The 22606-nt window shown below is 38.3% G+C and overlaps 1 protein-coding gene across 1 annotated transcript in view; it reads right to left on the reverse strand.

Moving 5' to 3' along the window:
- Nucleotides 1-1097: 1097 nt before the first annotated feature.
- The window catches only part of LOC311083523 (cytosolic phospholipase A2 gamma-like), a 251611-nt gene continuing 230102 nt past the window's right edge, over nucleotides 1098-22606 (reverse strand). The window contains exons 2-16 of the mRNA XM_084115110.1: nucleotides 6513-6672; nucleotides 6309-6334; nucleotides 6087-6195; nucleotides 5851-5993; nucleotides 5577-5778; nucleotides 5141-5243; nucleotides 4922-5062; nucleotides 4140-4205; nucleotides 3996-4049; nucleotides 3679-3807; nucleotides 3392-3526; nucleotides 2954-3031; nucleotides 2723-2877; nucleotides 1511-1676; nucleotides 1098-1431 (exon numbers count right to left, since the gene is read on the reverse strand). Coding sequence (XP_083971236.1) covers nucleotides 1262-1431; nucleotides 1511-1676; nucleotides 2723-2877; nucleotides 2954-3031; nucleotides 3392-3526; nucleotides 3679-3807; nucleotides 3996-4049; nucleotides 4140-4205; nucleotides 4922-5062; nucleotides 5141-5243; nucleotides 5577-5778; nucleotides 5851-5993; nucleotides 6087-6195; nucleotides 6309-6334; nucleotides 6513-6575 — 1740 coding nt within the window. The 5' untranslated portion in view covers nucleotides 6576-6672 and the 3' untranslated portion in view covers nucleotides 1098-1261. The remainder of the gene's footprint in view (nucleotides 1432-1510; nucleotides 1677-2722; nucleotides 2878-2953; nucleotides 3032-3391; nucleotides 3527-3678; nucleotides 3808-3995; nucleotides 4050-4139; nucleotides 4206-4921; nucleotides 5063-5140; nucleotides 5244-5576; nucleotides 5779-5850; nucleotides 5994-6086; nucleotides 6196-6308; nucleotides 6335-6512; nucleotides 6673-22606) is intronic.

Consider the following 22606-nt stretch of genomic DNA (forward strand, 5'->3'; position numbering starts at 1 on the left):
TATTCTTTGCTTCACTGTCAAGGCCAGACTACAGGGGCTGGTTTCACAAAAATAGACTTTGACTATGGCTTAGATATAGTAGATAGTCAGACATCTAAATCAGACCGTTGCACAAAGCACTGAAGACTCTGAAGTAGGACTACACTGCAATGCATTAGACTAGTCTATGAGCAAATTTTAGACTTGTCTAACACTATAGACCGGTCTAAAATAGCTTTGTGAAACCGGCCCCAGGTGCTACCAACTAGATACAACCTAGCATTATGGTACCCTGAAATTCACTATCCACACTGTATAATGCATTCTAACTCTGATCACCTTGAATCAGTTGCTCATATTGTAAATGGGTTATACACAGCACGCCATGACCGTATTGTTGATCTCATTGCCAGTTCTGTTCAAGACATATTTCCAAAAAATATGCCCATGTATAAACACTCACGAATAACACCAGACTGATTCAACAGCGCTGATGAGGAGTTTCGTAACATCCCTAACACCCCTGATGTTATGCTCGTGGATATAGATCGAAAGGAGGTGCTAGTCCTTGAAATAGGTTGTGTTTATGATCTGTATATGGACATAGCATTTTTGGAAAAAGGCTGACTAAATACAAACCCCTCCTTGCAAAGATCAGCAACTTAGGCTATGCATGCAAGTTTGTGGCATTGATATTTGGCAGCCTGGGACATGTCCACAAATTGACTGTTAGTGGACTAAGACTGGCAGGGCTACCAAAAGGAAAGTCTAAACAGCTGGCAAAACTCTGCTCCATATCAGCTGTGTGGTGTAAGCGATGCTTTATGTACCCTTGAATGTCAAAGCTGTGTCATCTCTGAGAATATTTGAATCCTTTCTGTGAGAAATTTGATTGGCGGATTCAAATATAGAAATCAAATGCGTGTTTCTGTGTGAGAGAGGCCACACCAAATACTGAATGTCCAAATACTAGAAAAAAGGTAAAATATAAAGGGTTATGAGATTGTACACTTGAACTCTGGATTGTCCAATCAGCATCCAGGACCATAACTATCAGTTTCATAATAATGAGCATTTGTGCCGTTTGATATCAAATGACCAGGACAAAACCTTATTTTAAGTCAACGATTTATTGGAACAGAAGCAAAGTAATACAATATTTTATCAACAACCATAGTTGTAATTCAGTCGGTGTTATGGTATTAAAGGGATCAGCTGCATTAAATCAAACATTGAGAACTTTGCCGCCTAGTTTCAGAGCGCTGCACACCTCTGATATTTATCATTCATTATTTGTGCTTTTATTTACGGCCAGACGAATCTCTTCCAGCAGATTGTCTTTGTTGTTTGTGATGTTTTTTCCAGCGACCTCCATCAGTTCAGTGATCATCTTATCGCTGCTGTAAGAACCTTGAAAGGTCTTATATTTTTTCCTCCATTCCTCAATTTTATCTGAAGAAACATTAACATACTGAAATCAGAACACAGTTGATATTTCAGTTTTATTCAGGACATTAAGACTTTAACTTGCCTCCACAGTTGACCACATTAAAGAGAGGGATGTGTATCACGGTTGGAGTGTTTTGGCCTTTGAACACATAGAATTCCTTCGGTTTCTCGGAGTGTCCATTGGGAACGTTGATTTCAGGGAAGGGGATGTTTAGTTTCTTGGACGTCTCAGCAGCTTTCGTCACTGTCTGTGGTTGAAATCACATTGTTTGATTAAAAGGGTTGGACAGACAGTTTTAAATAAATATGGTTAGATAAACCCATGCACTTATTTTTACATTTTAGGTTAGTGTGACCATGGTCACTATGAATGTCATGAGGGGGGAAAGCAGCATTTTTACAAGATGTAATATCAGGTGTCTAATGTTGACAAAGTCTCAGGTGTCCCTAGAATGTGTGTGAAGTTTCAGCTCAAAATACCCCACAGATAATTTATTTTACCATGTTGTAAATGCTCATTTTTAAGTGGAAGGAAAACATGCTGTTTTTGTACATGTATCTTTAAATGTAAATGAGCTGCTGGTCCATCCCGCCTCACTTTCCAGAAGAGGGCGGAGCCTTTACAGCTCGTAAAAAAAAAAAAAAAAAAAAAAAAAAAAGTCTGTTTGGTTTTGATTATATCTCTATCGCAGTCACGCTCACGTGACTGCAGTTCTCACGAGCATTAAACCATTCTCTTTCATGTCTCATTGCACTTAATCTGTCAAATACACACAAGATCATGTCAAAAACAGTTCACAAACACAGCTGGTTATATCCGTGAATGTAAACAGGGAAAGAAACTGCATGTGTATATTAGATCTGTGTATTAAAGTGAAAGCAGTATAATATACATCACCTACTGCGATATATGCTGTTAATATGAATAAAATAAAATCCCTCACTGCTCTCAACTAAATTACTTTAGTAGCTTTAATAAGAATGTTTCTTACTTGAATACTGCTGTAAATGCTCTGGTGAGGAAATAAACATGGCGGACTGTGTACAGCTCACTGAGGGGCGGGGCCTATGCTAACAGGGCAGAGTCAGTCAGCTGCCGTGGATGGGCCTATGTTAACTGAGGGGTGGGGTCTATACTAATAGGGCGGAGTCAGTCAACCATCATAGGCGGGGCCTACACATGTGACGTCACATTGCATAGAAACTGCAAACGCCTTAATCTGAGACACTGCTTAAATGATTTCTAATGGATTTTTCCCCTTTAACATGAGTGAATTCTCTGTGTGTATAATACCTCGAAAGGATCACCTCCACTGAAATCCAGTGAAATGATGAGGTCAATGTCTCTCTCTTCTCTCAGCACTGAGAAGTAGGATGAGTTGATAAACAGTCCAGCGTCTTCATAGTCTCTCGTCTCACTTTCCAGAAGAGCGGAGGGCACTGCTTTATCTGAGGGATCACAACATTATTATATTATTCACAATGAATTTCCAGTTAGCATCTGTCTATGAGTTTCTGTTCTCACCTTTCATGTTGTGAAGAAAGTCATATTTCCTGCCCCAGATCCACTGGTCCATGCAATCAAAAACACTCGCCCAAAGATCTGTAAAACATAGTGGTTTTTATCTTTAGTAAATATTCTTTAAATTCTGTGTATGTTTTTAGTTGACTATATGGTTCTTTGGAGAAAGTTTTTGACGTTTCATTATAGTTAAAGCTTTAAAGTACATCAATGGATGTCTAAATGTTCTTCTGTGGTTCTTTGTTGAAGCTAACTGGAAGATTTATGGAATTCAACACATTTCGGTTTATGCATTAATCTGGCAAAAAATGTATATATATATATATATATATATATATATATATATATATATATATATATATATATATATATATATATATATATATATATATATATATATATACACACAAATCAACACATTGTAAAGAAAATTCAACCTACCAAAAGGCCAGTTATGACTCAATCCTTTAAACACATCCACAGTGTATTGTTTCATATGCTGTTCTGCAGCTTCTTTATCAGAGGGATTCAGGTTTTTCTTTGGAAAACTCAGCTGATGTTTGCCTCCAGTGAGCTCTGGGAAAAGATGGGAACATGATTGAGTTTTTTTTAAATCTGATACAGGTTTGTGTATCTTGTGTTAGTTTAGTTTGTTTTACCATTTAAATGTTGCTGAAAAGCCATTACTTTTTTTTTTTTATAAATATTACACTTTTATAAAATCTTACCGTTCAGCGCTGTTCTGATGGATTTATCATGAGCTGACGGATCTTTGTCATTCAAAACCGAGAGATACATGTCCACGAGATCAATGAGCACCTGGTGACTTTTGTCTATGGGAGGGGAGTTTGTATTTTCTGAAGAAACACACAGCAAACAAACATGATCAGTGCAAAATGTCTTGAATGGAAGTGCTTTCCATCCCCAAATTTATAACATTCAGTTATCGGGTGATAATCATCATTATGGCTCACTTTTATTTTTCAGCATTAAATGCTCAATGAAATGCATTGGACAAAAAAAAAAAAAAAAAAAAAAGCTTTACCTTTCCCCATTTCCTCAACCATCTTTTCGGTTGGTGGTACATGATTTAAGAACTCTGTGAAAAAAAAGAAATATATATTTAAAGTTTAATTGATGACTGTCAGCTTTAAACCGAACTAAATATTCAGAACAAATGAAGTTGCACCTTTTATTTTTTCCAAGAGTAACTTCTTTTCTTCATCTACATTAGCTAAAGCGCTGCCACACAGAGCTGCAGAAAACACAACACAAGTTTAAAAGTGTTTACAATAAATGTATATTTAAAAAAAAAAATGAAAAAAAAAAAAAAAGTGTAATACAACCACCAGCTGGATTACCCATGATCTCCACTAGAGGACCCCCTGCTTTCCCATCATGAACTTCCAATTCCCATAACCCATTGCTGAGACTCATTGTTTGATCATCACTTCCACCTGTGTCTCATTATCTGGTTAATCTCTGCCTAGAAGCCCTGCATTTTCACTCATTGCAAACTCTTACGCGTTACACTGTCATTTCTGGTTTTTCGTCTCATGGTTTTGAACTTCTGATGTCTCCCTGGATTTTCCTGTGTCTTGGACTCTGTTTTTATCTGGATCATTTACCCTGTGGTTTTGATCCTCACCTGTTATTTGGTTTATGATTGTGGATTAGCCTCAAAGCTGCATTAGGGTCTTCACCCAACTCTTGGAGCAGTATTTAATACTGAAGAATATAATTGTCATTAACGGTTTATTAATTGTTAAGCAAAATTATATTTCCTTTAAATCACTATGCAATGATAAAGGCTTAGTTTTGACAGACCTGATCTCCAGATCAATCCCAGATACTATTGATCAATTTGACACTTCTCTTATTAAGGTCAACGTATAAAGGAGAATCCGAAGAATGCAAGAAATACAGAATTAGATTTATGAATAAACTCTCCTTTAAAACGGAGTCTGTTACCTTGCAGGTACAGCATGTCAATCTCAGGCTGGTTCTTGATCTTACGGCCATTTTCAAACTTGCTGCCAAAGTTGGATGTTTCCACAAACGCTCCAATGAGGGAATAACCGGCTTCATATGGAGTGATCTCAAACCAGGGGTCTGCAGACAGAAACACCCATATAACAGCTGACACAAACACATTAACTCTGTCTGTCTATCTCACACACACACACAGACCTGCATCTTTGTGCAGTTTGCTGTGCTTGTCGATCGCTGTGTAGATTGGAAACGGGTCTTTACTCTTCTGGTCCCACTGATCTGAGAGTGGGTGTTCGTCAATCTGAAGTGAAAAAAAATAATTCAGCAGCTGTTATTTATCATGTTGGTGTTGGAGAGACCTGGGACAATTTGTGCAGTCACAAACAAACTCAAGTGAAAAAAAACCCAAAAAAAACCCACACCTTCAGATTTTCAATATGGTCTCAGACGTCGGACCACACTGCATGTAGATTTGCAGTAATTTGTAATCAGAAGAATGTTACAGTATTGTTTCCCCTGTGCTTCAGGTTCCTTGGCCATTATAAACACTAAAAATAGCACTTTTTAATACTGAATGTGAGCAGCTCTTTAAGATCATACATCATTGAGTGTTGTATTATGAATGGTTACAGACCTCTTTCACAATTGTCATGACGAACATCACTGCCCAGACGTCAGTCAAGGTGAATAGGTCTTTCTCCTTGTAATATTTCATCAGTTTGGCATTAGCATCTGTCCAGCTGACTCTAGGACCGCTGAGTCTCTGGACGATCTTGTCTTTCACAGTCTCTAGTTTGGTGGACCAGTCTGGCTCCTGATATAAGGAGGCCATGCACCTTCAGAGGAACAACATATGCTCTCATTTATGACATTCAACATGTGCGTGTGCGTGTGTGCATGTACGTTACCAGGTGGATCCAGAGACTCCGCTCAGATAAAGCATACAATCCAGAAGACCTGCTTTCTTGAGTTGATCCAGGGATCCCAGCAAACCCACCATGGCTCTTTCTCCTCCTCCAGATCCCAGTAATGCAATGTTTGGCACCTCATGCTGAAATACAGTTTAAATGACCAAACAATTGATGTTCATCAGCTAAAACACCATTTATAAATATCCAAGCAAATAAACAGAGTATAATATTACCTCACTGCAGTTTATCTGAAGTTTCTTCAGGCTTTGCAGAACATCATTTCTCCTTCTGGCTACAAACTCCTTCTCTTTCTTATTCAGAGAGTGTTCGATTCTCACTTCACTGCAGCGACAGACAGACTAGTACTGAATTTTATACAGCCGTTTTAGAAAAGTTAATCAGATTTATCCAGGATAGAGATAGAGACAAAGTCATAGGAGCCTGAACAGAATTACCTTTCCTGGGGTTTAGATGGTCCCATCTAAAAAACAGTCAAACATTAAAGTTCAAATCTATCATTCCAAAAGATTGGAAAAATCCATCAAAATCTACTTTACAATTCTTTTGACAAAAACTAGTCATAACTCAAATATCAATTATTAAGCAACAGTTTTTTGTTGTTGTTGTTTACTTTTTAAAAAAACACATAGTCTACTCACGGTTCTTGTATTGTAGGCAATATCAAAATCCTGAAACTTCACCAATATCAGCACAGCAGCCATCGACTCTCAGATCAGACAGAAGAGGCTCTTTTATAGGACTCTGAAACTGAAGTCTAATCTAGATCATCGTGGGAGGTGGAGTTGATGAACCTGAGGACTGTTTCATATAAAAGATGCAAAGAAAAGCGGGGATTAAACTACAACACCTGACTTGAATGAACCTAACAAATAATCGGAGCTAAAGCGGTTTCATTAAAGGTAATTGAAGTTCACGCAATCCCACTAATTTGAACCAGGTTTATCTAGTCTAGATAATTGCGCGTGCACGCTTTTCTTAAGCAGCCCAGAGATTTATGGATCAAATCGATTCACCACAGTAAACAGCATTTATTTTATGCTGTTGTATGCGTTTTCCTCAGAGCAAAACTTACATTTCACATGTACAGTGAGGAAAATAAGTATTTGAACACCCTGCTATTTTGCAAGTTCTCCCACTTGGAAATCATGGAGGGGTCTGAAATTGTCATCGTAGGTGCATGTCCACTGTGAGAGACATAATCTAAAAAAAAAAATCCAGAAATCACAATATATGATTTTTTAACAATTTATTTGTATGATACAGCTGCAAATAAGTATTTGAACACCTGTCTATCAGCTAGAATTCTGACCCTCAAAGACCTGTTAGTCTGCCTTTAAAATGTCCACCTCCACTCCATTTATTATCCTAAATTAGATGCACCTTTTTGAGGTCGTTAGCTGCATAAAGACACCTGTCCACCCCATACAATCAGTAAGAATCCAACTACTAACATGGCCAAGACCAAAGAGCTGTCCAAAGACACTAGAGACAAAATTGTACACCTCCACAAGGCTGGAAAGGGCTACGGGGAAATTGCCAAGCAGCTTGGTGAAAAAAGGTCCACTGTTGGAGCAATCATTAGAAAATGGAAGAAGCTAAACATGACTGTCAATCTCCCTCGGACTGGGGCTCCATGCAAGATCTCACCTCGTGGGGTCTCAATGATCCTAAGAAAGGTGAGAAATCAGCCCAGAACTACATGGGAGGAGCTGGTCAATGACCTGAAAAGAGCTGGGACCACCGTTTCCAAGGTTACTGTTGGTAATACACTAAAGCCGCTTTCCGATCAAGTAGTTATAGGAACTTAGTTCTAGGAACTGTCCACTTCTAAACAGTTCTAAGAACTACTCTCCCCCAAACTCGGTTTTGCTGTTTGCGTTCGCACTGGGAACTGGTAGGAGGGGTAAGGGAGTGACGCAAGCACAGTGACTTTTATTTTGACGGCGCGACAGACCTTTATTTTGGCGGCACTGAGACCGCCAGAGCAAACAATGCTCACATTCTCTGTGTTTATTAGTTAGCAATCTAACAGTACTGTTTAATATCTTATTAGATAGAACTGTTATAGAAAGTAGACAGTATATGAAAAAAGGTTATTAGCCTATGCCGTGTGGTTGATGTCCAGTGTTGCTAGCTGGGCAGATAAACATAATCATGTTTGGCTTGGTCCCCTCAAAGTTGCGTTGGATTTTCTCTTCAGCATAAAGGTTTAGAGACCCATCTATCACTGTTTTCCATGTTTGTATAGTTAGTTTATGGAGTAAATATATAGGCTATAATCTGTGTGTTTACATTCTAGCTGTTTTAAAAATGGCGGGTGCTGGTGTTCCGCGTGCGTTCGGTCAATCAGCGCACACTAACGTCACGGATAGTTCCTATAGTGCTGGTTTAGACCCTACTCTGAAGTAGGACCCAAATTAGTTTCTACAAATGGAGTTCCTAGAACTAAAATCGTTCCTAGTTCCTGCGGTGCGAACACGCCGACATCCGGGTACTTTAGCCAATAGTTCTAGGAACTGTGAAAAGGTTCCTCCGGTCGGAAAGTGGCTTAAGACATCATGGTTTGAAATCATGCATGGCACGAAAGGTTCTCCTGCTTAAACCAGCACATGTCAAGGCCCGTCTTAAGTTTGCCAATGACCATTTGGATGATCCAGAGGAGTCATGGGAGAAAGTCATGTGGTCAGATGAGACCAAAATAGAACTTTTTGGTCATAATTCCACTAAACGTGTTTGGAGGAAGAAGAATGATGAGTACCATCCCAAGAACACCATCCCTACTGTGAAGCATGGGGGTGGTAGCATCATGCTTTGTGGGTGTTTTTCTGCACATGGGACAGGGCGACTGCACTGTATTAAGGAGAGGATGACCGGGGCCATGTATTGCGAGATTTTGGGGAACAACCTCCTTCCCTCAGTTAGAGCATTGAAGATGGGTCGAGGCTGGGTCTTCCAACATGACAATGACCCGAAGCACACAGCCAGGATAACCAAGGAGTGGCTCTGTAAGAAGCATATCAAGGTTCTGGCGTGGCCTAGCCAGTCTCCAGACCTAAACCCAATAGAGAATCTTTGGAGGGAGCTCAAACTCCGTGTTTCTCAGCGACAGCCCAGAAACCTGACTGATCTAGAGAAGATCTGTGTGGAGGAGTGGGCCAAAATCCCTCCTGCAGTGTGTGCAAACCTGGTGAAAAACTACAGGAAGCGTTTGACCTCTGTAATTGCAAACAAAGGCTACTGTACCAAATATTAACATTGATTTTCTCACGTGTTCAAATACTTATTTGCAGCTGTATCATACAAATAAATAGTTAAAAAATCATACATTGTGATTGCTGGATTTTTTTTTTTAGATTATGTCTCTCACAGTGGACATGCACCTACGATGACAATTTCAGACCCCTCCATGATTTCTAAGTGGGAGAACTTGCAAAATAGCAGGGTGTTCAAATACTTATTTTCCTCACTGTATATCTAGCTTACTCCATCTGTAAATGTTAGAAAGTCGTGCAAATATTTCCATTTTGGTGCTAAACTTCACGTTGAACGAGAGCTATAGCTCGCATGCGCCCCAAATAACCGACAAGATTACTTCCAAAATTGACATAAATTGGGGTCCCCTGTCAGAAACCACGTCAAATTAGAGGCCATGAATGCGAAAGACGTGATCAACGAGAGGATAATTTAGGCAAGGGAATAAAATCGGCCGACTTTGAGAACCGGTCCAATGCAGTCCAGACGACCAGATCTCATGAAAGTGCATATCTAGCACGAATGATATTTCACTTATCATTTGAGGGTGATTCTCCAACTAGGAGCACTTTTGGCACTGTGAGTTTATGGAAAATTCACTCTTAAAACACTCTTAAAACAATCTTCCTAGCTCCATTCATTTGTCTTCTAACACAATATAACAGTGGGCAGTTTTACAATTCCATGGATTAGTTTTTTTTTTTTTTAACAGTTTTTCTGAAGAGCGCTTTCAAAGATGTAAATTCCACCACTTTTCAATTTATGTATTTTATTACAATATAATATTGTAAAACTGTTATATAAGATTATGTAGGCTATCTGTCAACAACATCAGTACCTAATCATGTAACAAAATAAATCTTAATACTTCATGAACTTAATGCATTTTTATTTAAAGTTGCTAAATGCCACGAGTTGGGATTTTTGCCTACAGCATGTCATTTTTGCTCAGGTCTATTATAAGTCACTCACACATATATTGTAAGTAATGAACTATTACTACTTGATTTAAAATACATTTAGATCCACATCATTGGTTATTCTTATTTTTTTTCTAAAAAACTGTAGTGGTGGAAATGACGGTTCATGGTGGAAAGATTTGTTTCTGTTTATTTTTACTTAAATTGCCGGTCCAAAATATTTTTAACCATGTATTTTATTATTTAACATAGGCTATATGAGTTGAACAGTATGCCTAGTAGTTTTAAAAATAATGATTATAAATGATATGCAAATTATATGAACCTACTCAAAACATTCATATAAATATAGATAAATAAAAATAAATTTAGAGTGTACTGGAATGGTGATAAAGCCTATAAAGTTCTCAGTCCAAAAACACAAATATGTCATGAGAACATGCAAATAGCGCACAAAAACAGCATATATCATGTCCAAAGCTACACCTGTAATTTCTCAGAGGTGGAAATGACGGAGGTGGAAATGACATTTTAGCAGTTTTTCTGCAATATTAGCACACCTTCATGTCAGGCTTAGCTACTTTTGGACTTATGTTGTTTACTCGTAAACAAATACATTTTCATATTTGTTGTACATAATTCAACTGAACTACAGCCAAGGTGGAAATGACTGAATAAAAATACTCTGTATAAAAGCTTGAGTTACCTTGATTTATTTTCTTGTGCTGAAGAGCAGGAGCCTGAAGTTTCATCTTCAACTAATATGTCCTTGTCACTATTATTTCCAAGTAAATAAAATATTTAAGGTGGATCTATTTAAAGTGGATTTTGTTGATGAAGGTGGAAATGACGGAAAACCTGGGGACAGACTTATTTCATTCCAAAAATAGATTAAAAATTATGATATACATATGGAATTTCGATGGTATGATATTTTATTTGTCCTTAAGACAAACATGTTAAAAAATATTTTTTAATCGATCCTTTAATATAATTTTCTAACATTCAAAGAGGGCCAGTCTGGGTTGGGGACAAGCATAAAACTGCAAAATCTGCTAATAAACCGCCATGAAAAAGCATTTTTAAAAGAAAAAAGGGGCAAGATTTGGTGGTTACTAGGATGTTGGAGCATTGAACTTCATAATGACAGTTTATTTCGGCACTTGTTTGTTTATTCATTTACAAAAAAAGGCCAAGGACACAAAAGTGCCTGTAGTTGGAGAATCACCCTTATACGCCAAAAAGAGTTTTTGCGTACATATGATACGCAGTTTTCGCGTACTTTACTTTAAGGCGTGTAATACGCACGCACTCCTCACCCCTAATCCTACCGAAGGGGTTTACAGTGCGTATCATTTGAACGCAAAAACTCTTTTTGGCGTATAAATGATACGACGAGACATATCATTCGTGCTATAGATACGCACTTTCATGAGATCGTGTTGCCTGCACTCTTAGAAGAAAAGGACGGTTCTATATAGAACCTTAAAAGGTTCTATCAGGCGCTACGTATTTGGAACCCCTAAAAGGTTCTATATAGAACCCTTTTTAAGGGTTCAATCAAAAGAACCCTTTAGGGTTCTTTGTAACCAGGAAAAAGGTTCTATATGGAACCTTTTAGGGGTTCATTCATTATCATTTGTTTTGTTCTTTCCGGATTAAATATTTCATATTATTGACAAACATCAAGACCCTAAAATGTAAAAATGTAATTCACATAAAAAAAAGTCACCCTTGAATACTGAAAAAAAGCACACCCAAAGTGCATAGAACTAGTAATTTATTTATATTAACAAAAATAATTACTATTACTGAAAGAATGCTACTGTAATTTCAAGTATTCAAGGCTTTAAATGTACAAATCAACATTAAAACATCAACCATTTAAAAAATCTCTCATAAATAATGAAAATAGAGTTTCACCTACATATTACAAAATAAGTCCATAAAATGTACAAAATTACATTAATCTATCACTAATAAATAATGAAAATATACAGATTCATCTAAATTCCCATCAGTGTTAGAACAACGTCAAGTTCCTCAAAACTACAAATCCATATTAATATAAGTCACAATGGAAATATACAGATATAGAAGTACTTCAAATCTACAAATTCATATTAATATCACTCATAAAGAATGTGAATACATAGATTAAAATTCAGATCAGCATTTCAGAACATCAAGTACAAATTTACATTAATAACACTCATAAAGAATTGTAATAACAGATTCAAAATTCAGATCAGCATTTCAGAATAACATCAATCGCCTCATATTTACAACTTTAAATTAGCACTATTCATGACATATCAAAGTATTAAGATAATTGATTATACATTTTGAGCACTGGGACAGACAGTTTTTTTTTGGCTGCTGGAGAGTTTAAACAGGTAGTGCTCAACAAAATTCATCGTGTGAGTGATGTGCTTGGGGTATTCCACACTGAATACGAAATAAGTAGCAAAGAGGCACTCCATTGCCTCCATCACATCCATTTCTGCGCTTACAATGTTGACACCCTCCATACTGATGCTGGCTCTTTTTGCATGGAGGGGGTTTGAAGCTTCATGAAAAACTACAGTCGGAGTTGGCTTTACTGATTCCTGCAAGTTGGAAAAACATATAAATTATTTGTGAAATAACTTATATAAAATAACTTATAAGAAAATTCCATCAAAAATGATCATTTAGTCAACCCCATTTTGCCCAAAATTTGCATGACTTTTCTATGTAATATTTCTTTCTTCTGCTGAACACAAGGGAAGATATTTTGAAGAATGTCAGTAACCAAACAGTTAACTGGAACCATTGACTTCCATAGTATTTTTTTTTTCCTACTATGTAAGTCAATGCTTCCAGTTAACTGTTTGGTTACTGACATTCTTCAAAATATCTTCCCTTGTGTTCAGCAGAAGAAAGAAATTCATACAGGTTTGAAACAACTTGAGGTTGAGTAAAGGATGACATAATTTTCATTTTAAAGTGAACTAGGCCTATCCCTTTAAGCTGTGTGTGCTTTAGAAACAGCCATACCCTGGCCTGCTTCCAGTTCCTTAGACACCACTTGACTTGAATATAAAATAATAATTCATAAAGTTTGAAAAGGTTGAAGTGAATCACAATAGTGTTCACACTGGGCTGTTTACAATTATCTAGCATCATAAAAGCATTCTGAGCCGAAGTGCGAGACTGCGAGTACATTTAACCACTATCAGTAAACAAGAGAGAATGATAAACTTTACTGAAGAAGCAGCAGCACTGGCCTGATCGTTCAGATAGCTGATTATAGTTTTAGGGGGGCTGAGACGAAAAATATGGGGGTTGAAGCCTCTTATACTGTCTAAACACAATTTAACAGTTTGCAACAAGCACAACAAAACTTACCGATGAAACGTAAGGCAACTTGTGACACTGTCGCGGTTCAGGGCCCTCATTTATCAACAGTGCGTAGAAAAGGTTCTATATTTTGTCCAACGAATGAAATTTAGAATGTGCCTAAGTACAAGAAAATCCGCATTTATCAAACATGCGCACGCTGTTCTTACGCACATGAGTAAGCAATCATTGTTGATAAATACCACATGTGCGTAAGTACCATGCTCGTTCACATTCATGGTCATTAGCATTCGGAAACGCCTCCAATTAACCATATATGGTGACAACACTTCCCTTTAAAAATTACGTGATTGTGTTTTTTCCTCACTGCAATAATGGCAAAGAGAGCAAAGAAGAGGAACTTCACAAACACAGAATTAGAGATACTTGTAAATGAAGTTGAATCCAACCAACAGATATTGTTTAGTTCATTCACTGCAGGAGGAATTACAAATAAAAGAAAAAATGCTGCATGGGAGAATGTCACCAATGCAGTTAATTCCGTTGGGTCTGAGGAGAGAACTGTCCCAGAAATAAAAAAAAAATGGTTTGATATTAAAGTATTGGCTAAAAAACGTGTCACAGCACACAGACGAGAAATGTCCGCAACTGGAGGAGGACAGACAACAACGGAACTTTCCCCATTGGACAACCGCATAGCCTGCATCATCGGAGACACGGCTCTGTCCGGGATTACTAAGGACGGTGACACTGATGCTCTTGCAACAGAACAAACCGGGCCATCTAACACCCAAAGTGAAGGTAAAATAAACCAACTGGAATAGGATATTGTGTTTGCATACATTTTATTTCAATTTGTAAACTTTTAATGAAATCATTCATAGGAAAAACTCAATTAAATTAATGTGAACATGTGTTTCCTTAATAGCGACACCCGTTGTGCCTGAGGAGCTTGAGGAGCCGGGCCCATCCATTGCCCCTTCCATGCGCCGTGCGCCAAGAGTGCTGAGTGAGGCGGTGCTACAAAATCAAGAGGAAACAACAAAATCCATTAATGACCTAAAGGATCAACTGAGCAACATAACGAATGTATTGATTCAAATCAACGAGTCTCTGAAACAGATTGCCTCTTGCGCAAATACAATTGCTAATAAACCATAAACCGCTGACTAATGTGATTTCAGTTATTTGTTTCCACGAAAGCTGCAAAACACAAAATGAAATCGCTGTAATGTTTCTGCACTCGACCAATGGCCAGACTTACCTAAAATGTCTGTATGATCCTCTGTCTTGTCTGAATGCCAGCGGCATTAGGAGGTGGCAGGGGCACTGCATCGGGCATAGGGCCGTCTGGTCTTGGGGGTTCCTGCAGAGGGATGCCCTGTCTGATGGCCAAGTTGTGTAGCACACTGCAAGCCATGATGATTTTGCATGCTTTTTCTGGCTGATACTGCAGTGTCCCTCCCGTGCTTGACAGACACAGCCATCGTCCTTTCAGCAGGCCTATTGCGCGCTCAACTATGCTCCTTGAGCGCGCATGGGCACGGTTGTACGCCTGTTCCTGCTCGGTCCTCGGGTTGGTTAGGGGGGTCATTAGCCATGGCTTTAGCGGGTAACCTTGATCACCTAATGATGAAATAGTTTTAAGTAATTGTACATAGCCCTACAATAGCATTTTAAACATGTTGTAGCCTTAAATTCACCAATGAGCCAGCCATCCTCAACAGCGCCTTCTTGGAGACGCACACCCACAGAGCTATTCTGCAGAACGAATGAGTCGTGTGTTCCTCCAGGCCACCGCGCAACGACGTTTAATAACAACAAATTTGCATCACAAATTATTTGCACGTTAACAGAATGAAACCCTTTTCTATTTACATAATTAAATTCGTTGGTTGATGGTGCTTTTATGGCGATGTGGGTGCAGTCTATAGCTCCAATTATGTTTGGGAATCTAGCAATGGCATGAAAGTCCCGTTTTATTGCGGCTTGTTGAGGATTTCGATAAGGGAACTGGATGTAGGTTGGGGCCAAGGAAATAATTGCATCCAACACTGCCGGCATGATCCTACTCACTGATGGCTGGGATATACCACATATGTCTCCAACCTCACGCTGAAATGTGCCAGTAGCTAAAAATCCAAGGGTGGACAGGAGTTGGATGTGCACGGGAATGGCTTTTGTGCGATTTGTTTCTCTCTCCAACACTGGTCCTAAATCACGACACAAATCCAGCAGTACATTTTTGGGAAAGCGGTACCTACTTAGAAGCCACTCTGTGCTCTCGCCAAGCAGATCAGCGCGATCTTGGAAAACGCGCTCTCTGCGGAGCGCATTGTTTGCCAAGTCTTCCAATAACGCAAGATAAGCCATTGCACTGAGACAAATATATTTCACATCTGTCTTTTATAGGGTTTGACACCAATTAAGCATTGTGTTTAAAACTAGACAAATTATAAATTGAGTGTTTTAAAGGAAACACAGGACATATGTGGATTGCTTAATGCTTACTGTGACACTCTTAAATGCTTTTTATGTGTAGTGTCGCTATTCTACCACTAGATTATCTGCGTAAGCATGCTCAGAGGTGTGCTTATATTTACACACATTTCTACGTATAAGTACAACTTGGTGAATCCCACACTTTGCGTGAAATTGTTCTTACGCACTCACTACGCACAAATCTGTCCGTACGCACCATTGATAAATGAGGGCCCAGGCTCTTTCGTGTTTTAGTGTAAATCCGCTGTAGAAACATTGACAACTTCATTACTAATGGGTTTAAAGCTTATAACAGTAAATTACTTAAAAAATCGTATTTATCTGTATTTATCTGACTTACCACAACAATATTTCCGTCAGACCATCAATTTAAATCAGCAGACGGGGAATAGGATCAGTCTCATCTCGACCGTTGGAATTCAAAAACGTGCACTGCGCTCGCGAGACAGCGCTGCGTGAATATGCTCGCGCAAATGCAAACAAATTGTTTACTTTGTAAAATTAATGAAAATAATGAGTTTATTACTTCTTTTTGTTTATGTTTGCTGTTCAACAGATACAAAATTTAAATCCATAATGCAAAATTGTTTAGCTGCAGTACAATAATTTCTTGTTATGATGATAATGATGATGATGACGATAAGGTCAATATAGGGGTGTGCGATATAGCTAAATCAAATCAAATCAAATCAAATCAAATCAAATCAAGTATATTTGTATAGCGCTTTTCACAATACAGATTGTATCAAAGCAGCTTCACAGTATTAAAATAAAATAATACAACAAAGTTTGTTTCTAGTGGAATTTATTGATTGATAGAATAAAATTAAATATCCCCAAAATATCCCCATCATCTGCGATAATCATCTGCGATAATATCGTGTTTTTTGTTTTAACGATGTGCGCTTTAACATTATCAAGTATATTTCAAAAACTAAACAAATCGTGTCTACAGAGTGCACGCATCTAGGCTAATGTAAAGTTACTTGATGAAGTCTAGTTATACTAGTGCGCGTGTGCATTTTGAGTGCGTTCTTTCACTGCATTATTCAGTGTATACAAATGCATTTATGAATGTGAATGATCACAAAATTCAAGATATGGGGGTTAGAAAATATATATATTTATATCATTTTATGTAGTTAATCAATATCACACGAAGAGTGCCATTTCAGTTTTTCTCCTCCAAAAATCAGCATGATTAAAATGTGGTATTAAGTTACTACAACAGTTTAATAAACAATAATTTAATTACAACTACAAAATGTTGCAGAATAATGTAATATATAATAGCCTAAAGAACCTTTGTGCCAAAAGGGTTCTTTCTTGTCATTATAGAACCTTTTTAGCATAAAAGGTTCTTTGGAGTTGAGTAAAGAACCCTATGGTTCTATATAGAACCCCAATGAACCCTTTTTTCTAAGAGTGTGGAATGTTGGCGGTGCAAGTCCTTCCACACCGAGTCCGAAATTCACGTCCAAAATTTTCGCACGTTAACAAATAAATACGACCTCACGCTGTGTCAATCACGTTTACACCCTCCGAAACTTTCCTCCGTCATTAAAAAATAAAAATAAAATCGTTTTTAAATTTTCTGCATTATTTCGAATCCGTAGCAAGCATTTTACATTTACATTTACATTTAGTCATTTAGCAGACGCTTTTATCCAAAGCGACTTACAAGTTAGGACTAGATTAAGCTAGTCATCATGAAGAGGCAAAAACAAAAACAACGCGAGAAGTGCTCCAGATACGAAGTTCAGGCATTATTCAGAGTAGCATAAGCCCGATAAGTGAGGTTTTAGAGGGAAAGGTTTTTTTTTTTTTTTTTTTTTTTACAGAGTTCTTAAAACATGCACCACCAACCGAAAAGATGGTTGAGGAAATGGAGAAAGGTAAAGCATTACAGCTTTTCTTTATTTATAAGCTGATCTTTATTTTGTCTAATGATCTGTTCATGAATAGCCTATCTGCTGTAGCATTACTCTTTTAAAGTCCCCATGAAATCAGAAAGTCTTTTGGCATTTAGTTTAAATATTAGCATTTAGTATTAGCTGTGGCTGAAATTGGTCACTTGTTCACACATTTACTATCTTCTATATGATGAATGGCACAGTGCACATTATTAGCCTGGTAATACCAAACTCTGCTACTTGGCTTTGCTTCGTAGACTGAGTCTGGAAGGGCATAATTGATAGTTTAAAATCATTGGTTACCCGTAAGCCAATCACATAACGTTTGGTTATGAGCCGGCTCAGCCACATTGAACTTCCACTGTAAACACATGTATGTAAACACTGTGAACGACTCTTGCAGATTATGTGAAGTAAATCTACGCATCCACGGTACAATCAGCGTCTACGTCACGGCTCTCAGCCCGCCCTCTGTTCATTGATTGGCCGGCTGTTTTGAGGCCGGAGGAAAACTGGGAGATGGGTCGCTATCTCAGATTGAGTACAGAAGCGAACTGAAATTGAGCGGAAGTACGAAGTCTGACGAAATCAGGCTAGCACATTTATAGGGGATATGGAACGTATAAATATGCTTTCCATTGGGGCAAATTAAGTCTGGTTTCGTGCAAGTGATTCAAGTTTCAAGGCACTTCACTGGGCATTTAATGATGAAAAATAAAAGTGAGCCATAATGATGATGATCACCTGATAACTGAATGTAATAGATATGGGGATGTAAAGCACTTCCATTCAAGACATTTTGCACTGATGTTTGTTCGATGTGTTTCTTCAGAAAATACAAACTCCCCTCCCATAGACAAAAGTCACCAAGTGCTCAAGGATCTCGTGGACATGAATCTCTCTGTTTTGAATGGCAAAGATCCGTCAGCCCATGATAAATCCATCAGAACAGCGCTGAACGGTAAGATTTTCCAAAAGTATGCTTTTCAACAACATTTAAATGGTAAACTAAACTCTAACACAAGATGCATAGACCTGCATTTGATTAATAAACTCAATCATGTTCTCCTCTTTTCACAGAGATCTCTGAAGGCCAACATCAGCTGAGTTTTCAAAAGAAAAACCTGAATCCCTCTGATAAAGAAGCAGCAGAACAGTATATGAAACAATACACTCTGAATTTGTTTAAAGGATTGAGTGATTTCTGGCCTTTTGGTAGGTTGAATTTTCTTTACAATGTGTTGATTTGTATAATGTACTTTTTTGCAAGATTAATGCATAAACTGAAATGTGTTGAATTCCTTAAATCTTCCAGTTAGCTTCAACAAAAAAGGTTTTAACAGACTGATGTCACAGAAGAACCTTTAGACATCCAATGATGTACTTTAAAGCTTAAACTATAATTAAACATCAAACTTTCTCCAAGGAACCATATAGTCAACTAAAAACATACACAGAATTTAAAGAATATTTACTAAAGATAAAAACCACTATGTTTTACAGATCTTTGGGCGAGTATTTTTGATTGCGTGTCACAGTGGATCTGGGGCAGGAAATATGACTTTCTTCACAACATGAAAGGTGAGAACAGAAACTCATAGACAGATGCTAACTGGAAATTCATTGTGAATATAATAATGCTGTGATCTCTCAGATAAAGCAGTGCCCTCTGCTCTTCTGGAAAGTGAGACTATATAGACGCTGGACTGTTTATCAACTCATCCTACTTCTCAGTGCTGAGAGAAGAGAGAGACATCGACCTCATCATTTCACTGGACTTCAGTGAAGGTGATCCTTTCGAGGTATTATAGGCAAAGAGAATTCACTCATGGTTAAAGGAAAAATCCGTTATAAATCATTTAAGCAGTGTCTCAGAATAAAGGAATATGGTTAAAGGAAGGCCCTGCCCATGATGGGTGACTGACTCCGCCCTATTAGCAGACTCCGCCCTCAGTTAGCCATAGACCTGTCCAGCGCAGTGAGACATGAAAGAACTTAGTTTAATACTCACGAGAACTGCTATGTCTCGTGACTGTGATGGGGATATTATCAAAACCAAACAGACATGTACAAAAACAGCATGTTTTCCTTCCACTTAAAAATCTGCATTTACAACATGGTAAAATAAATGATCTGTGGGGTATTTTTGAACTGAAACTTCACACACATTCTAGGGACATCTGACACTTGTATTACATCTTGTAAAAAGGGGCATAATGCTGCTTTCCCCCCTCATGCCATTCATATGGCGCTTTTCCACTGCATGGTACGGTACGGCTCGGTTCGGTACGGCACGCTTTGGCGCTTTTCCACTGCATGGTACGGTACGGCTCGGTTCGGTACGGCTCACTTTTGGCGCATTTCCACTGCATGGTACGGTACGGTACGGCTCGCTTCGGCTCGCTTTAAATGGTACCACCTCTGTTGAGGTTCCAAGCGTACCGTACCGATACTAAAATGTGACGTGAAAACACTGCAGATCACTGATTGGTCAGACAGAATCATCACTACCAGCGTCATTGTATTTACGACACGAGACACTAAACCCGCTAGATTTAAATAGCCAGTAGACAACAGCCAGCGCTGTAGCGCCTGTTTTAAAAGTATTTGCTTTAAAAAAAAAAAAGAGTATAAACTTCGAAAAAAGAAATGGCTGAATCGTGGTCAGTGGACGAGGTGCAGACGTTCCTCTCGTTGGTTGCCGAGGAGTGGATGGGGAAACACGGAATGAAAAATTCGCATTTAATATGATGATATCATGGCAGTAGAGACGGCAACTATATAACGATCAGTCCCACCCACTTTGAAGTGGTACTAACTGTAGTGGAAAAGCAACCGAGCTAAAGCGAACCGAACCGTGCCGTACCGAGTCGAGTCGTACCACGCAGTGGAAAAGCGAACCGAGCCGAACCGAGCCGTACCATGCAGTGGAAAAGCGCCAATAGTGACCATTATGCCCCTTTTTACAAGATCCTCTTCTTAATATCATTAATTCGTCTTTGTCTCTAGGATACGTACCAAAAAACTTTAAGCTGGCTATGATTAAACCGCTTGTTACTTGATCCTTCAGAATTAGTCAATTACAGGCCAATCTCGAATCTACCTTTTCTGTCAAAAATACTAGAAAAGGCAGTATCTTCACAACTATGTTCCTTTCTAGAAAGAAATGATATCTGCGAGGATTTCCAGTCCGGATTTAGACCGTACCATAGTACCGAGACAGCTCTCGTTAGAGTAACAAATGATTTGCTCTTATCATCCGATCGTGGTTGTATCTCGCTATTAGTGTTACTCGATCTTAGTGCTGCGTTTGACACCATTGACCACAACATTCTTTTAAATAGACTAGAAAACTATGTTGGCATTAGTGGAATTGCACTAGCATGGTTTAAATCATACTTATCTGACCGTTATCAGTTTGTAGCAGTAAATGAAGAGATGTCTCATCGATCACAAGTTCAGTATGGCGTACCACAAGGCTCAGTACTAGGACCGCTGCTGTTCACTCTGTACATGCTATCATTAGGAGATATCATTAGGAAACATGGAATTAGCTTTCACTGTTATGCCGACGATACTCAGCTCTATATTTCTTCAAAACCTAACGAAACTTACCAATTCACTAAATTAACAGAATGCATAGCTGATATAAAAAATTGGATGACTCGTAATTTCCTACTTCTAAATTCTGAAAAAACAGAGATTCTAATTATTGGACAAAAAACTTCCTCACGTAATAACCTAGAATACTGTCTAACACTTGATGGCTGCTCTGTTAAGTCTTCGTCGTCGGTTAGGAACCTGGGTGTGCTCTTTGATACCAATCTTTCATTTGAAAGTCACGTGTCTAGTATCAGTAAAACCGCATTTTTCCATCTTAAAAATATATCTAAATTACGTCATATGCTCTCATTGACAAATGCGGAACAATTAGTTCATGCGTTCATGACATCAAGGCTAGATTATTGTAATGCTCTACTGGGTGGTTGCCCTGCGCGCTTAATAAACAAACTACAGCTAGTTCAAAACGCAGCAGCTCGAGTTCTTACCAGAACCAGGAAGTATGACCATATTAGCCCGGTTCTGTCAAAACTGCATTGGCTCCCTATTAAACATCGCATAAATTTTAAAATATTGCTGATTACTTACAAAGCACTAAATGGTTTAGCTCCGCAGTACTTGAGCGAGCTCTTAACGCATTATACTCCTTCACGTCTATTGAGATCTCAAAATTCCGGCCAGTTGATAATACCTAGAATATCAAAATCAACTGCTGGCGGTAGATCCTTTTCCTATTTAGCACCAAAACTTTGGAACAGCCTTCCTACCATTGTCCGGGAAGCAGACACACTCTGTCAGTTTAAATCTAGATTAAAGACACATCTCTTTGACATAGCGTTCACATAATACATTATAGACTTCTATAATTCAATATTAGGCTGCATAGATTAGGTCAGCTGGAACCGGGAACACTTCCCATAAATCCTGATGTACTTGTTACATCATGAGAAGAATGGCATCTACGCTAATTTTAGTGTCTTTGTTTATCCCAAGGTTTTCCCGCAGCCTGCCGGATCCAGGCCGTATCCAGATCTGACGAAGGACCTTCGCCTGGACCCGATGTCAATGCAGTGCTGAAGTGCCAACTAGTCTCTCCCTATGGAGGATCCCTTTCCCACTCTACAGATAAACCGTCGTCGGGAAACTCAATTTGCGTATCTACCCCGAATTAATAAAATAAAATAAAATTCTGAATCAAAACTGTAAGGAAACACCAGTAATTTGTTTAGGCTTGGTTTTTAG

This window comes from Abramis brama (genome assembly GCF_963993115.1).
Source record: "Abramis brama genome assembly, chromosome: 5".
Lineage (NCBI taxonomy): Eukaryota > Metazoa > Chordata > Actinopteri > Cypriniformes > Leuciscidae > Abramis > Abramis brama.